Source organism: Dermacentor variabilis, chromosome 7, assembly GCF_050947875.1.
Source record: "Dermacentor variabilis isolate Ectoservices chromosome 7, ASM5094787v1, whole genome shotgun sequence".
In the NCBI taxonomy this organism is placed as follows: domain Eukaryota; kingdom Metazoa; phylum Arthropoda; class Arachnida; order Ixodida; family Ixodidae; genus Dermacentor; species Dermacentor variabilis.
Window position 1 is genome coordinate 164420846 of NC_134574.1, and position 18743 is coordinate 164439588.

General features: G+C 48.3%; 1 protein-coding gene across 1 annotated transcript; it reads right to left on the reverse strand.

Moving 5' to 3' along the window:
* Nucleotides 1-1402: 1402 nt before the first annotated feature.
* Nucleotides 1403-18181, reverse strand: LOC142587264 (uncharacterized). Its single transcript, XM_075698141.1, has 4 exons — nt 17855-18181; nt 12996-13202; nt 4519-4807; nt 1403-1800 (listed from the first exon to the last, which is right to left on the reverse strand). The coding sequence occupies exons 2-4, from the start codon at nt 13179-13181 to the stop codon at nt 1634-1636; spliced, it is 642 nt and encodes a 213-aa protein (XP_075554256.1). The 5' UTR covers nt 13182-13202; nt 17855-18181; the 3' UTR covers nt 1403-1633.
* Between the last annotated feature and the right edge of the window lie 562 nt (nt 18182-18743).

Here is an 18743-nt window from a genome sequence, read left to right on the forward strand (position 1 = left end):
GATTTTATTTATTTATTTATTTATTTATTTATTTACTTACTTTTGGAGCAGCGTCCCCATGCCTGCTCTTATTGCTACACGACGTCAACGAACTTTACTCAGTGTCAAGTACGCCACGATAATGTTTCTGACGCCCGGTGCGGCACTTCGGGGCCAACTTTAGCATCAAATTAAAGTACATTTCCTAACTTTCATACTGGGCCGCACATGCGCAGTTGATACCGTGACAGCACGGCGGCGCAAACGCGGGTTGGTTGTTCATATAATTGCTATCGCAATAAAACCAAGGCATGCGGCGACACAGGCACAAAAGTAAGCGATGCGGTGGGCAGAAGAAACTTTTGGCACAAGACGCCGTTCGACCTGCTGATTGAGACCGTAGTGTAATGCCATGACCTAGAGTCACTCGCCGGTGTTATCTGCCCCTTGCTCCATGAGTAACAAAAATATCTCTACTTCTGGATCGCTTTCACTACGTAAAACAATTTTATAAAATCCAAATTCTTTCTTTTGCTCCCGTTACGATCTGTGTGGGTACTCTGTATTTACGAGTGGCAGAGTTGGTTGAATGTGAGATACGCGTATGGGGAGGACCGCAATTCTGCGATGCCGCGCCATTTCGTCTTAACTTATCTGCTTGTGTATGGCAGCGACCACCACTGCCATGACAAACCGTTCTAGATTTACACTCACGCACAACTCCGATCAGCTAGGTGTCTCTTATAAAACGAACCGAGCTACATACGCAATGCAAGCCCGCTCACATCTCCGTAAGTAGCACCAACTTTCTGAGTGTATAGCAGCATGGATGAAAGAAATAAACACGGAGAGACCATTGAGTCACGCAGCCAGCCTTGACAAGCGCACTCTTTATCGGTGGAGTCATCCCCTTTACTTTATCGCTTGCAGTATCGGCCCGACACGCGCCTCACGTGACCTCTGAGAATCAACGTATTGGCCACGGTTATTTGGCTCGTAGTAGCTTTTAGATGGTGTCCAAAACCCGACGTCTATGACGTGTTTCCGGCTACCACAATAGCTTCCACCACATGCAACTGGCAAAAGCATAGCCTTTAACATATGTACATGTCTGCCCAAAGACTGCCCCCACTGAGGCGTGGATTGGGACACCACCTCTTCATGCCCAACGCATGACCTGAGAGTCAGCGTACTGGCCGGGATGTTTGCTTCCCGGTAGCTTTTAATTTATGGCTACTGGTTTGGCTGCCCTGCCGTAGCTCTGCCTGCAGAGCGGAAGCACTAAAACCTACCGCGCGCTCTGGCGTTACGATCAATTGTCGGACCGATACGTTAGGCTTCGGTCATGCTGTACAATGTTCTCTCCTAATTCTTGCTTTCGTCCATGTATACAGCATATCAATTCGAGTAGCAGTTTGGTTCATGTAATTTGGAGCGTTTTGGCTTTGTATAACGCTTACAATATAACCGCGTCTCTCTTGTATGAAGTAGGGCTCGCAGTCCAAATAGCCACAGAGCAAATATTTGATGCGCGGCCGATAAAGAAAAAAGCACTGCCGATGTACGATCCGATGTGCAATCTTGCCGCTGTTCGCGTGGTACAGCCAGGACGCGGCGGATCCGCATTGCTTCGGCTGCATGATGACCCGCGTAATCAGTCTTCTGCACTTCGGTGCCCTGGGTCCTCCCTCAAAGCCTTGACGGCCCGTCGTCGACGGTGTCTTTGGCGTCGCGGTGGCCGTTCCTTACACTGTACTTCCGCAGCATTCGGCGTCCTAGAAGTTTCAGTGTTCGAATCCGTGGAACGCGAGGAAGCTGCGCCTAATGTAAAGACAAATGACATTTTCTTAGCATTTCATACGCGGCAACGCCGTCAACTTCACGCTGAATAATGGCATTGCACTTAGAGAAGTGCCCCACTGCATATGCTCGAGTAGCGCCTCCGTCATACTTAACCCAAGCCCACCTCGAACACCTTTCTGCCTTTCGTGTGGAGCGCGCTGCGGGTTTCCGGTGCGGTGACTTGAATGTGTTGACTCAAAGTGTGTTCCTTCCAAAGCATTCTGTGCTTGCTCCATATGGGCCTCGTTTTTATAAAGTTAAGCCACTAGAAGTGTCTGTTCTTTCAGAAGAGCAGAAAATTGGGTAAATTGGTTTAGATTCATGTTTGTTGGCAGCGCAAGAGGCGAAGAAGAACAAAGACAAATGACAAACATCAGTGTCATATTTTTCTCTTGTTTTCTTCCTCTCCGTCTCCTTGTGTGCCCCACAACCATAAATGTATCTTCATTCTTCGGGTTAAGTATAACAGTGAGTGTATGCTAGGGACACCAACACACCAACAGAAAAATATTAATCACACTATAAACGTCCCGGTTTTAGGCGTTCAAAATTTGCGTAGAAGTTGGTTCAATGTCAAGATGTGTACGAACAGATGAAGACACATTGTTAAGTTTTATATGAAAAGGGGTAAACTGCCTCAGACAGGCTGACCGACGTTTCGAAAGGTGAACCTGTGTTTGTCAAAGACGCCCTTGTCATCCCTGACATGTTGGCGTGCCAAGGGCCGCGTTTGACAGAGATAAGTTCACCTATGGAAACGTCGACCCGCATGTTTGTTTACTATGTTTATCCAACACTCATTCCACAGTATCAGAAGATACGTAGATAAGTCGGAAACTGTAGACGCGAATACACGTGGTGTGCTCTAGGTGACGTCAGCGTCTCAAGGTGGCGCCACCAGGGCTAATGCAGAAGGTCTGTGTCGCCCGTCTTTTGGTCTTCCGTAAACTATGGTCATCTTTCTGAAATATCTTGTCCATATAGTCAATAACATGAAATTGGGGTTTACTGGAGACGCAGACGTGAGCAGCCCCGTAGTGGCGCATACTTTAGCTGGAGAAGACACAGAGATATTACTCCAGTGGCCAACAGTATTCTACTTAGGCGCTGTTGTAAAGTGTCGGTAGCGAAATAATATTTGTCATGCAGCCGCCTTTTTTTATTCTTGTTTTAACACACCTATGTAATAGAGTGGCACAATACCCCCCTTTTTACAGGATGAATACCTATATAACACAAAATAATTGCTGGCTCTCCCGTAATCGAGAGTAGATGTAAACATGAAATGGGAACCGGCAAAGTAGATTGATTATAGATGATACTAGCCACAATCTTAAAATTGGTGTAGTTCAGGATCGCAGCGGCACATCCCACCATAGCCCACCCGACCACACCGCCTCTCTCGAGACGACGCAAAACCCGTGCCGCCGAACTCACGAACCGCTGGCGTTCACAAGAACACAGGCAACCCTGTATCAGCGCCAAATGATGACGATGAAGTGTATGGCGCCCTGTATCTGCCTTTTGAACGTCGCTATTGGATATGACAGAAAACTTCAGCGTACTAGAGGTTACAGCTTGAGTGACATTGTGAACCAACATTAGGAAGAACTCGGAAGCAATTTGTTTTGTGACCTGCAACAAAGAGAACGCATTTTCTTAAGTTCTTGACTGTTCTCCCGGAGGATCTGGTTTTGTTGTCACAACTTGTCAGGATGTTCTCGTTTGAGTTCCCGGATAACGGCTCTGGCTTTTGGCTCAAGGTCACTTGAAGGTCGCGACAACGGGAGCAAAAAGCCTTTCATGCCTAAAACGTTTCTACGGAAGTGAACTTAGACGAAGTGTGACAAGATGTCGCTACCGCTGTTGTTACTGCCGTCCATGTCACTGGCAACCCAGTTAGTATACTGAAACCCGCTTTTCCGTAAAGACCAGGGTCCTTCAATACTTCTGGTCCGGCAACTCCCGCGTGACGATATGGGGGCATTTCCTAGGCGACCGGTAGTGAACTCCGCGCGGCGCACACTCGGCGTTCGCTGCCCCCAGATGGCGGAAGGAGGCAGGTGCCGCGTCGCGTCGACCAACGGTTCGCACATGCGGGCCGAGATGTATTTGCAGACACTACCCAGCTCCTCCCGCCACCGACTCGAGTCAGCAACGATTCGGGTACACGGAATGTGACGCACCGAGCGCCTGCGACTACCGCAAGGGCAGAACACAGAGCCACTCAGCGAGCCACACTGACGCAAGCTGCCAAAGCACGTGAATGTCCCAAGGCCGGGGAGTTCAGGACACAAACAGATGGTCGCTCACGTACCTTGTAGCTTGCGTTTCCTGACTGGCAGTCGTCCTTCCCGCCGCTCGACTCCCCGCACGTCGCTACCACGCTAGCGCAGCCCAAGCCTCTCCCCTACGTCACGCCCCACGACCCAATCGGAGAGCCGCGCTGCACTACGCCTCGGGACGCGGACGCTGCGCTGGGAAAAACAGCACGGGGCCGAGGGGCAGACGTTCGGGGGTTGCTCGCACTGGTGAATGAGCCCGTAGCCAGACAAGGTCCCTAGACCACCAAACGCGCTGGTGGCACCTAATGTCTATATATAAAAGCTCGAAGGAAGTTTCCTCACCAAAAGTATTGAAGGACCCTGGTGTTACGTATAAAGACAAGGCAAAACTTATTGATAAGAGGCAACCTACACTTTGCATTCGGTTTGGGCGCTCGGTTCCGAGGCGAGACCAATATACCCGCCAGCCATTGGAGGGCCGCTGTACAGAAGGCGTGGACCCGTCCAGCAGCTGCATCCTCCGGCCCCACCTTGTATGCCGAGCAGATCCACGCCGCGATGATGATGAAGGAGTACATGTGCTGCTCCTTTTTTAGGGCATCGAGTGCTGCCATTATCAGCACCAACGAAAATATGCCCGCGGCAAAAATGAGCCCGGCCATGAAGGTGTAGAAACTGCCTTCGCTGTACTCATACATAGCCTGCGAGAACGCGAAGGCAAGCATTGATGGATAGGATGACAAAACAATCAGCTACAATGTTCGAGAAGTACGGAGACCAAAAGTCTCAGCCCTTGAATCTGAACTCCAAGTTCAGTTTGTTTACTTACAAAAAACTTACAGTTTCGCCCGAAAGGCGAAGCATCGCTTGCGATAGCAAATTACTACACAGCTATACGAAATAAGGATAGTAGTTACATTGGCCGTATAAAGTTGTAAACATTCGCTTACTGGCTAAATTAGCAAGCACGGTGTCACGTGCCGAACAGGTAAACATGAGCACATCGCGCTCAATGACCGCGCAAACTCGCTGTCGAAACGCTGGAGTGAGGGAACGCGCTAGCAGCAGCGAGCGAATTGACCTTCGCGTTGTCACTCGCTTCGACGCGAACTAAACGTCGAAAGCACAGTGCATACGACGCTACCGACACTCGGCGCATGCACTTGGTCCACATCGCAGATCGCGCGCTGTGGACAAATTGCGTACCGGCGTGGGGCTCATAAGATCGCTTTCACGATACGGCGCCTGCGCTGCCATGCCGTAAGCAGCAGCCGCCGGAGAAAAACATCTCCCACCCATCTCCCTCGCTTCACTACCCCCGTTCCTCGTGCGCAAAAGAATACGGCGCGCTTCCGCTCCGCTTTCCTCCTCCACGCGCTCGAGATTGAGCCGCGATCTTCGGCTGAGCCTCGCAAGCTTTCACTCGCACGTAGAACGTACTGCCCGCGGCGACGATGTTATCCTGTTTGGACTTTACAGGGAACATCATGGCAACGACGACGCCGATGGCAGAAATGCGCTTAAAGTTTCCATATAATTGATGTCGCAATAAAAAAAATAGATGGAGAGGAAACCTAACGGTGTTATTGACACCTGACTAAAGTCCGCCCTCTCGAAACATTAAAAAAGGAAAGCGTTCGCAGTTCGTAATCACATATTCATTACAATAGTAGTGTTAGCAGGTACAGTAATTATAAATATAGGTACGCTTTATCAAAAGAGCACCAAATACATGTTACCGATAAACAGTGCTACATGCGCAGAGAAAAGTCTCGCTACTGCAAACTGAACCTGCCCACTAGTGACGACGAAACGGCGGCACTGCTTTGACGTTCCGTGGCGGCATGCATCTATCTATGTATTCTTAGGGTTGGCGTCTGGCACCACGTGCAGAAAGGAATTTCAACCGACCATCTCTCACGCTGCCATTGTTGGCGTCCCGCGCCTCGTGCAGAAATAACTTTCTCTCAGCCGACCTTCTTCCACCAGGCTTCGTCGAAATGAAGCGTCACTTCCTAATTCGCCATGACCATTTCGAGTGTCTGCCGGAAGCCCCGCAGTGTACAGGCCTTGTGTGTGCGTGTGTGCGTGTGCGCGTGCGCGTGCGGGTGCGCGTGCGGGTGCGCGTGCGCGTGCGCGTGCGGGTGCGCGTGCGCGTGCGCGTGCGCGTGCGCGTGCGCGTGTAAGTTTAGAGAGACCCTTTCCTCGAATTGGACCTAGAGGAGAACTTCCACGAACCCGCAACGCGCAGAGGAGACGGACAGGCGTCTACAATTCCAGGAGGCGGGACGACCTCCTCCTCGCAGCAGGCTCGGTGGAACCAAAAGCTCGATATGACCCGAGGAGAAGGGGCCCACTTTCTGTGCCGGTCACGTGACGTAGTCGGAAGCAAGATCCCTCCCACAATTGTAGAGAGCCTACTTAAGGGGCTCGGAAATGTACTTTTGATCACTTCATGCTCTTCTTATTTTCTTTCATCTACCTTCGAATAAATTGTGCAAGTTTCGCACTAGAAATCGTCTCGCCCTTGCTTGGTCGACATGGTCTACCGGATGCCTGCAGCCCGCCGACAACGCCACGCTATTCAATAAGTAACGTCGGTCGAGCGTCTATAGGCAGGCGCCGCTACAACTAGGCAGCAGTACGATACGCTACCCTGGAGTACGCAACAGTTCAAAGTTAGACTTTCCGGGTTTTTAAAGAGAGGAAGAGGAGTACACAGAAGCCATTTGTCTACCTAGGCTATGCGGCCAGACGATCGCAAACTGTGAGGATAATTGTCGTCGTAATGTCAGTATTTCATTAAATTTGATAATTAACATTTTCGTTACTGTAGTTAGCATGTATGTTTATATTGAAAACTCAGAGGGGGTGCCATTTGGTGACTATTCCATATTGTACAATTTTAGTAACGCGCCTGTGTCCCGAGATATTCAGGTCTGAAATTTCAGCCCAAGCCGTCTAATTACGCATACGAGACGCCTCCCTAGTGTGACGTAGCTATCGCGTATGGCGCTCCGTCGGACAAAAATGTGGGGCTATAAGCGACGGTGATTACTTTTTATTCTCGGCCAGCGTTTCAGTTTTTGGCCAGCGAAACCGAAGAATGACTGTGCGGGCGACATCAGACAAGCCCTGTTTCTTTGAGCAATTGCTAGTAGAGTGGGTGACAAGACGCCGTGCCGCTTAAGATTTCTGATGCACTCAGATGGGCAGCGATGCTGCTCTGCTTTTTTTATAACAATGGCAGCTTTGCTTGCAGAATGATTGAAATTAATGCCAGCTCACAAATAATGCAACATCGTCAGCTGCCATACAGCGCATTATTAACCACTAATGTTTCCAGGGCGCCTTGCACATGCGTAGAGAGAATTTACGACCCTGCATTGTCAGCGCTTAGGAAACGCGGACTAATGGCCCGTATTCTCTGTCACCTTCTTAAAATTAGAACCAGCCCTCATAACAGAGCATGAAATTGTGTCAACATATTCAAATTCATATTTATTTAGTTACACACAGCTCCGATCCCGGCGTTACTTCGGAAAAAGTGGGAATAAAAGAACAAAGAAAGAAGTGCAGTGTAAGTCCATGGCCTACATACAAACAAAACGGACAAACATTTTAGAAATTTGCTTCAAGTATACCATTGCTTACAAAATATTAGTTTCAAGTGATATGAAATCTTATTCAACTTAGAATTATGGCAATCACCAAAAAACCAACGGTTTAAGTATGTTCGAAATGCTTGCCTTCCGCCGCAACACACCACATGAACCGCTCTCACGTCGAGTCGACAACTCTGCGCAGCACTTCCGGGTCGATACTTCTACAGGCGGTAACGCTCCTCATATTCATGTCGTTGACATCGGCGGGCTCAAGTGCGTGAACGCGATCTTTCACGTAGCCCCACAAAAAGAAATCCAGTGGAGAGATATCAAGGGATCTCGGCGGCCAAAACATCTCTCCTTCGCGTCTAATCTACTGCCGTGGAAAGTTACAGTTTAACCAGTTCTTTGCAGTGTAGGAGAAATGTGGTGGGGGCCCCGTCATGCTGGAACCAACCTTGCCGCAGTTCGTGGACAGGGAGACTCGAGGCAAATTTATCGACGACACCAGCAAGAATTTCGTGCGCATAATTCTGTCCATCGAGGTTCCCTTCGGAGAAGTGAGGGCCAATGATTCTGTCCCCAAGTATGCTACACCATACATTTAGACCCCAGCGAATTTGTTGGTTGTGCTGCCGCAGCCAGTGAGGATATCCTTGCGACCAGTAGTGAGTATTGTGAATGTTCACTGTGCCGTTCCTGCAAAATCGAGCCTCATCAGTCCAAATCACTCTTTGTGCGAAATCCTTATCTTGGTCAATTTTTCATCATCATCATCAGCAGCAGCAGCCGCAGCCTGGTTACGCCCACTGCAGGACAAAGGCCTCTCCCATACTTCTCCAACTACCCCGGTCATGTACTAATTGTGGCCATGTTGTCCCTGCAAACTTCTTAATCTCACCCGCCCATCTAACTTTCTGCCTCCCTCTGCTACGCTTCCCTTGCCTTGGAATCCATTCTGTAACTCTTAATGACCATCGGTTATCTTCCCACCTCATTACGTGTCCTGCCCATGCCCATTTCTTTTTCTTGATTTCAACTAAGATATCATTAACTAGTGTTTGTTCCCTCACCCAATCTGCTCTTTTCTTATCCCTTAACGTTAAACATGTCATTCTTGTTTCCATAGCTCGTTGCGTCGTCCTCAGTTTAAGTAGAACCCTTTTCGAAAGCCTCCAGGTTTCTGCCCCGTACGTGAGTACTGGTAAGACACAGTTGTTGTAAATTTTTCTCTTGAGGGATAATGGCAACCTGCTGTTCATGATCTGAGAATGCCTGCCAAACGCATCCCAGCCCATTCTTATTCTTCTGATTATTTCAGTCTCATGATACGGATCCGCAGTCACTACCTGTCCTAAGTAGATGTATTCTCTTACCACTTCCAGTGCCTCACTACCTATCGTAAACTGCTGTTCTCTTCCGCGACTGTTAAACATTACTTTAGTTTTCGGCAGATTAATTTTTAGACCCACTCTTCGGCTTTGCCTCTCCAGGTCAGTGAGCATGCATTGCAGTTGGTCCCCTGAGTTACTAAGTCAATTTCATTAGTCAATTTTTGTTAGGGCCCAATTACAAAAGTATGTCCGTTTTTCACCGTCCGACTCACTTAGGTCCTGATGAAGACTCACATGGTATGGATGAAATTCGTGCTTTTTTAGAACGTTGTGTACTGTTCCCACGCTTTTCCCACATTGTTTAGAAATCTCGCAGATGCTTACATGTGGTATTGCATGCACGCAAGCAAGGACGTCAATTCCAAAGTCCTCATGAATGATGCTCTTCTTAGGCTGTCCTGAGCCTGTTGCGCAAAAAACGTCTGAAAATACTAACAAATGCTGCTTTGTTCGGAACTCGGCGATCCGGATGGCGAGACGCGTACAGACTCATTGCTAATGAGGCAGTGCTGTTCATCTCCACCATTGATAGCACTACATCAATTTTCATCCCAACGCAGGACTTGCTCCTTCCAACGGCCCAGCTTAGTAGAGCAAATCAGTGGCAAAGGCAAAGGCACATAATGGGAGCTCAGGGGTTCACTCGATGCGCTTGCAAGGCGATGCCTGATCTGTTCGGCACTTTCGCAAAACCGCGAAGAATTAAAAAAAATCGTCAGGCACACACCAATGAAGTGCACTATACTCACGCCAGTTCCCAGTCGTCCTTCTATTTCACAGCAGTTTTTCAGGCGTAGGCAATGCAGGGCCCTAAGATCACACACTTCGGACAGGTACGGCGCCCCTGGAACACCACTGGCAACTAAGGTGCTGCCCGGCAGCGGTTATCTTTGTTTCATGCTTAGCGCTTGCATGACTTTGAGCCTCCTAAATGCAAAAAAAAATAAATAGAACCAAAGCCAATATCGTAATCCAGCTCTTGATTGCTTCGACAGTACGTGTACGGTCGCCACCGCACTTTTTCGCCAACTCTGCAACTCACTTCAGAAACAGAGCTCGACCAAGCCGCCACGCAAAGTCATCTTTCGGTTTCGCTGGCCACGCACGAAAACGGTGGCCAAGAACAAAAAGTAATCACCGTCGCCTATCACCCTTCAATCTTGTCAGACGGAGCGTCATAGCCAACAGCTGCGTCACACTAAGGGAGGGGCCCCATAGCGGGTGCCGCCGTCTCGCGTGCGTAATTAGACGGCTCGGGCTGAAATTTCTGACGTGTATATCTCGGGACACAGGCGCTTTACTAAAATTGTACAAAATGGTATAGTCACCAAATGGCACCGCCTCTGAGTTTTCAATATAAACACACATGCTAACTGCAATAAATAAAATGTTAATTATCGAATTTAATTCAATACTGAAATTACGACAATTATCCACACAGTTTGCGACCACCTGGCCGTATAACCTAGGTAGAAATATGGCTTCTGTGTACTCCTCTTCGCATCTTTCTTTTTTTAAACTCGGAAAGTCTAACTTTGAACACCCTGTATATATGTTCACATTGATCTACATGTACAGGCACGGCCACTGTTAGCAAGAACACTGGAGCCCGTGGCAGTACCGCGCGGAGCGCCACCGCCGGCGCCTCGCGAAATGTTGCGGCGCAGGCGCAATCAAAGCTTTAGGCGGGGCAACCGGTGCGGTGTCTTCTGCTACGCTTCCTCCGCTTCGCCAACCTTCGCCGCGCACGCACTGGCATGCAATATAGATGCTGCGCACCAGCGGCTCTGGGTATTCATGGAAGTCCTGCGAAAGCCAAATGTATGCAGGCTGATGTATCATGCTGCATGCAGGCGCGCAGAATTGATAACCTGAATAATACTTCCATGGCTGTTTTCATTTGATAAGGAACATTTTAATTTTTCTATTGCTTTGTAAAAAAGAATGCATTTTTCGTAACTCCGTGCTTGGAATTTATTGCATAAAAAATCTAAATCATCACTTTCCGGAGACTACGACTGGCACCGTGGCAAATCCAATTGCGCGACAATTGGACCAGCCATCCGCCTATGCCCCCAGCTGTGGGTTCACGATCGCTTTCGTTAATATTTTTTTTTTTTACCTTAGTGGGGTTTCGCGTGACTCAGCACCAGACGCGTCCCCGTTTATGCCGACACCGGTTTTGGCGCTGTGCCAAGTTCGCTATGTTCACACTTCCAATACCAAGTGCACCGTCGACCGTATACTTCGAAGTGCCCTGTCGCGAATCTCGCGAAATCTTCGAAATCCCTGAGAGTGATCGCCCGAGAACACTGCCCATGTAGGACCACGCATGCAGTTTGTGTTGTTTTTCGTGGTGTTTCTTCAGCGAAATGTGAAAGGTACCGAGTTGCGACGTAGCCCAAACATATTGAGTACGGAGAGTACATTTTAGAGTTTCTAAGCCATAATTTGTTCGACATAACGAAAGGGTTTTGCGCCAGAACCACACGCACAACAAAGGGGACAACACGGGCGTGTGGTTCTGGCGCAAATCTCGTTTATTATGTCGGATAACCGACTAGCCCAGCAGTTCACTCTTCTAAAGGATAATTTGTGCGTCCAGAATAATCGAACTTTTTCTACCCTGTGAACGAAAACCAGATTTAGAAATAATACTTTTCCCGCCGTAAACTTATTTATGGTGTAGGTAACTGTCGTTGATTTAATGCCACGTTTTATTCAGGTTGGCCATGTACATCAAAATTCGGCACCATGTGTGCCATGGTGCCCGGCTTTGTGTCTGATTTCCGCACCTCTGTCAAGCTGCAGCCCGCAGCTTTCAGCCCTGCAAACCATTCCGAGGTTGTTACTAGTAAAAAGAAAATTAAACGAATGGGATTAGCGTCCATATTTAAGGAATACGCTTCTCCATAAACACGTGAGAACCCAAGATGCAGCGCGTTGCGATGGGCGCGATCCCTGAAAGCAGCGTGTGCAGCGAACGCATCCTGCCTTCTTATCCATGTTTATCCAATGCTTGTCAGTCTTGGTGCCACACCCTTACGCAAATTTACACCCTTTTGCCACACAACGATAATCGTCATCTGCCTTGTCCGCATTTCGTTTCTTTACCGCGGCGAGCCCGGTACTTCCCAGTAACGAACGGCATGCGCGTTATCAGCATGACATAGCATTCCCAACAGGAAAGTAGCGGGTGCGAAGTTTTCAAGAAAGGAAACGCAAGCAAGGCAGACGACGATCATAGTTGTGTGGCAGATATATACCCCAATGGGTGTACATTTGTTTAACGCTCTTAAAACGGCTGCACCCTTTGGGGTGTATATTTGTCCCACAACAATAATCGTCATCTGCCTTGCTTGCGTTTCCTTTCTTGAAAGCTCGGCGCTCGCTACTTTCCTGTCGAGAAGCTGCGTCACACTAATAACGCGCATGCCGTTCGTGACTGGGAAGTACCAGGCTCGCAGCGTTAAAGAAAGGAAACGCGGGCCAGACAGATGACGATTATCGTTGTGGGACAAGATACGCCCCAAAGGGTGTACATTTTTATAAGAGTGAAGAGTGTGCATGAAGCTGAAGACCACACTCTAAAGAAAGTTTGCACCCTTTGGGGTGTATATCTGCCACACAACAATAATCGTCGTCTGCCTTGACGCGTTTCCTTTCTTTAACGCTGCGAGCCCGGTACTTTCCAGTACCGAACGGCATGCGCGTTATCAGCATGACATAGCATTTCCGACAGGAAAGTAGCGGGCGCAGCATTTTCAAGAAAGGAAACGCATCAAGGCAGACGACGATTATTGTAGCGGGGCAGAGATACACTCCAAAGGGTGCAAACGTTTCTTAGAGTGCATGGTACGGGATGACGAACCGGTCGCGTCGCTTCGTACCTCGACTGAGCGGCCACGTTCAGACTCGGCGAGCCACGCATACAGGCGGGCCCGCCAGCACAGCGCTGTGTCGTTCGGCGACGTCGGGCACGAATCCAAGAGCGGCTGGGCAACCGTGGTTGGGCCTTGCGGCGCGCAGGCGAGGTGCTTGCTGTAGCTTCCGTAGGTGGCCAGCAAGTTCGCCATGAGGAAGCCCGCGATCACCTCCTACGGACAGAAGGCGTTGAAGCCAGAATATGTTAAAGCGCGATCGCTTCTTTTTTTTTTTTTTGGCTCTAACGCCTACGCAGGGGTTTGTCTGTTTCTGTCTGACCGTTTGTGATCTTGACAGGTGCCTACATACAACATTTCGACAGCGCTTCATTGTGCCTTCAAGATATATATATATATACATATACATATATATGTATATATATATATAAAGGGAAGATCAGACATCCATTTATTTGTAGCAATCGCTACAAAGGCAACACGTACGGGTTCCTCGAAAGAAAAGCCTCGCAGTTGAAGAAAACTTGTCCTGTTCCCGGACTCGAACCCGGGACCACCGCCTTTCCGGGGCAGCCGCTCTACCATCTGAGCTAACCAGGCGGCTAGCAGATGCCCCGGAAAGGTGGTGGTCCCAGGTTCGAGTCCAGGACCAGGAAAAATTTTTCGCAGCACTATCACGTGTCCCAGCTAACTTTGACGAAGATATTAAAGCTACCCATGAGCTCTAGAGAAGTCGTACCGACTGCATAGTAGCCTCGTATGTACTTACGGCCAGTATTTTTTCGTCACGAAGTACTGCCTAATTAATTACTTTGAATTATGAACTTTTTAATTATTGCTTGACTCGCAAACATATTAATTGCAAAGTTGTCGGGCATCTCAAATAACCTCCGAATCAAGCATTTGCTTAGTGCTCAGCTTTGCCTCGTTGGTTTTTCCGAGAAAAACAAAAGCGTGCGAAACATCCAAAATATGAAATAGATACGCGCTCGCGCGCGGCTACTCAAGCGCTCCCAAGCGAATAGCCATGGATACAGGGCTTCACGCTATATGATGGTCGCGGCGTCACCAGAACACGCCGCAGACGCATTGATAAGCGTTGCGGAGCCTTGTACGATGCGGCGATAAGAGAATGCAGCCGTATATGTTTCAATGGTTGCTTGTAGGCGCTCGAGTAGCGGCGTGCGAGTGCGCATCTATTTCGTATTTCGCGGGCTTTTGTTTTTTCTTGGAAAAAACGACCAGGACCACTTTTCGGAGGTTATTTAAGGTGCCTAATACTTTGTAATAGATATGTTCGCGATTCGAGCAATAATTAAAAAGTTCACTAATCAAAAGTAAGTAATACTTCGCGATGAAAATAACTGGCTGTAAGTACGTACGACAACGGCTACTATGCAGTCGGTACGATTTCTGTAGAGCTCTCTGGCATTTTTAATATCTTCGTCCAAGCTAGCTGGGACACCCTACACTCTTAGGCAAAGTTACACCCTTTGGCTTGCCCCTTCTGCCACACAACGATAATCATTATCTGCCTTGATGCGTTTCCTTTCTTTAACGCTGCGAGCCCGGTACTTTCCAGTAACGAACGGCACGCGCGTTATCAGCGTAGAACAGTTTACACCCTTTGGAGTTCCCCTTCTGATAACGCGCGCGCCGTTCATCACTGGAAAGTTCCGGGCTCGCAGCGTTAAAGAAAGGAAACGCATCAAGGCAGATAATGATTATCGTTGTGTGGCAGAAGGGGCAAGCGAAAGGGTGTAACTTTGCCTAAGAGTGTGTATATATATATATATATATATATATATATATATATATATATATATATATATATATATATATATATATATATATATATCACCCTTATGCGATGGAGGCACGCCAAAAAGATCTGAATAAAACACATTTACGAATTTCTCTTGGGCAAGCCGTGGTATAAAGTTTGGGCAAGCCAGTGTGTTAGGCGCGCCGCACGGTAACAATTTATTATTCTGAAAAGAGGGCACGCGCATCTCCAACCTGACGGCGAAGCTTAATGTTGGGGGATGCATTCGGCGCCCAAATTCACTGCGCGTCTCTCGTCGCGGCGTGTTTTCACGAGGTCGAGCACGTCGTGCACTGCAAGTCAACACCTTTTAATGCTGAATACAACTCCCGCTTTCCCTGCAAGGCCCGTCATGGTGGCTGGTGGACGCATTCTTCACTGACAACAGCAGTGCGTTTCTAGTCCTATGTTGCCTCGCTGGCTCGCGAAACCTTCACGTGCACCAAGAGAGAGAGAGAGAGAGAGAGAAGTGGTTCTTGTGGTGAGAGGAGGAAAGGTTGGCACATTTTCTGCAACCCTTGCGAGAGCACGGCTCAGCACCAGCAGGGCGACGACTATGGGAGTGAAGGAGATAGAAGGAGGGAGAAAGGCAGAGAGTCGCCAGGGCAGCAGCAGAGCAGCCCGGCCGGGAAGGCCCAGTGGGTTCGACCGGAGGAGTGGACTGGTCATAGACCATAAGAGGTGCCCCAGCAGAAGCGAAGTTGAGGCGGATCAGGAGGCCCGAGGTGGTGAATAGCCGTTAGGCTATTCGCTTCTGAAGAAATTTCCTAGAGTCTCGCCGAGAGCCCCGACGAGTCGAGGTACTCGACGACACTTAGGAAGGCTGGTAGCTGATTACGACTGGGGAAGAGGATGTCTTTCGTGCAGTGCGCGGGATCTGAAAAATGGCACTTCTTTTGCACTCTCTCTTCATGATACCTGAACGCAGTTCGCGGATACACGCGATATTATGTTTGCTTCCTATTAGCTTCTGGTGTGTTACGAGAGTGAAAACCTCATTATTTGATATCAGCGTTGGATGCTTGAAACAGCGTTCCATGTACGTGAACAGAGTAACTGCCTCCTCAGTGTTGTTATGGCAATGACTACTTTCCTTTCTCTGAAAACGGGAATGAAGATGTGACAGCGTGTGATATACCTGGCATGTCGTTGCTGTATCCTGGATTTTCATGTCATCTCGAGGTGCACGTGATGTCGGAAACGTGGTGGGCATTACGTGTTTGCGACTCCGCAATCACTTCCGGTGCATGCAGTCGGCAAAAGTGTGGCCTTCGAGATATGTTTCTGTTATTCAGAGGAAACTGTCGTTGGGGTGTGGATTCGGACACACGCCATTCGAAACGCACTTCAGGGGTTCTATTCGGGGACCACGAGGACACTAAGGTCCTGATTGAGTCACCGTCAACTTTCACGAAAGTTGACGGCAAGAACATGATTAAATAACTTACATGCGACTCCCCAAGCATGTAAATCCATACCTCCGATTAATATTTTACGTAAAGGATTAGGACTTAACTTTGTAAAAGGTTCAAGGCAATGTGAACATAATTGTTTCAAGGGGACAAAAAGAAGTGCGTTGACTAAGGTATCAACAACCACATCTGGCGAGGTTCCGAGCCTCATAGGTGTGCAAAAGAAAGTAAAGGGATGAAGTGGCAAAGCTCTTTGGCACTTTTGGCAATTTAGGCACTACGATCAGGCATTTCAAAAGATCGTAGTGTCAATATTAATTCTTGGGCTTTTCCCGCCCAGAAAGTGGGTTCCCAGGGTGGAGTAACCCGTATTACCCGCCGAATTGAACTGTTCGAAGTAATCGAATTTGATATCTGCAAGTAGAAAATCCCAATACGTAAAAAAATTATTCAGAAAATTACGGGCAAAGCCCCTGTGCCAGGACTGTACAAGTATGCGAATAGCAGTGTTTTAATATATATATATATATATATATATATATATATATATATATATATATATATATATATATATAAACGAGAAGAAAGGGGGTTAACCAAGGGGCCCGATTTTTATTAGTCATATCATAAGAAGCCAACAAACACTGACACGAAGGACAACATAGGGGAAATTACTTGCGTTAATAAATGAAATTAAGAAACGCAAATTTAATTGAAATTAAAGTGGATGAAAAAACAACTTGCCGCAGGTGGGAACCGAACCCACAACCTTCGCATTTCGCGTGCGATGCTCTACCAATCTTCTCGTTTATTACATAACGAGGGTCTCGATTCCGGCAACATTGATGCCTTCAGGTAGCGTATGTGGGTTTATTGACCAGTTGCCTTCACCCGAAAAGATCACGTACTCGTGACGCCTGCGGCAAGAAGGACGTCCCACGTCCGCCGCCAAGGTCTGTGAATGGTGGCGCTGACTAACACTCCCAGGGTTCTACTAGGACACATAAATACCCAAGAAAGTGGATGGGGAAACCGCGCCGCGGTAGCGCAATTGGTAGAGCATCACACGCGAAATGCGAAGGTTGTGGGTTCGGTTCCCACCTGCGGCAAGTTGTTTTTTCATCCACTTTAATTTCAATTAAGTTTTCGTTTCTTAATTTCATTTATTAAGCGCAAGTAATTTCCCCTATGTTGTCCTTCGTGTCAGTGTTTGTTGGCTTCTTATGATATATATATATATATATATATATATATATATATATATATATATATATATATATATATATATATATATATATATATATACGCAGGAAAGACGGGTCTTGCGTGCTGAACTTTGAAGAAAACCCCTATATATATATATATATACTTTTAGAGACCACCATGGACGAGGCTACGCCCACATTTTACACTGCTCTCTCTCCGGGATCTGCCCGCATTTTTATACTAAAGTACCTTCAGGATAAGCCGACGGGAACGGTTAGATGGGTAGCCGGGAAGAATTAAACCGGCAAGACAATGCCCGGGATGCGATTTGCCGTAAAACAAACCGAACGGGATGCCGACGCTGTAGATACTTACGTCTTTATAGCAGCTACACCGCAAACCAAAATCGAGCACCACGCCCTCACCGCGATTCCACGCAGGAGCAGCAGGGCGTTCACGACGCACGCGGTGAACAGGAGCGCGTTCAGCAGGAGCACGAGAGGGAACGCGAGCGACGCGTACAGGTAGCGGCTCCGGATGGCGCGAAGCTTGCCCACCAGCCAGCACACCAGCTGCGCCACGGCGGAGTACAGCGTCGCCCTGCTGAGCACCGCAACGGCGAGGTCGAAGCCGAACGCCGTTGCCGGCAGCACCGGACTGACAAGGGGCCACAACAGCTGCAGCAGACGCGTGCAAAACAGGGGCCACTGATGAAACGTCTCCAGGAGCACGCTGGAAAGGAGCGCTAGGTGTTAGCCTGGTGCCAAAAAACGTGCGCTCGCCAAGAATAAAAGAAAAACAAATAACAGACGTTTCGGGCCCCGTACGGGTCCCTTGATCACAATGAAGCATGGGCGCGCGGCTATTTATGTATGGGTGAGGTGGCGCAGCGTTCGGGTGTATATCTCGGGAACATTATACCCCTCGTCCTGTTTATCGTGTGTCTATAGTCGATTGGATGTAAAATGATTCTAAAAGCAAACGGGCAGATAAGTGTTTCTCTTTTGCGACGAAGACTGCCGAGTCCCAGTCAATGATGTGTCCGGTGATGTGACCGGTGATGTGACCGGACACATCATTGACTGGGACTCGGCAGCCATCGTCGCAAAAGAGAAACACTTATCTGCCCGTTTGCTTTTAGAATCATTTTACATCCAGTCAGCTAGACGCAAGATTAACAGGACGCGGAGTATAATGTTCCCGAGATATACACCCGAACGCTGTGCCACCTCACCCATAAATAGCCGCGCGCGAAAGCTTTCTTTTCTTTACTTTTTATTTTATTCTTGGTGAGTGCACGTTTTTTTTTTTTTT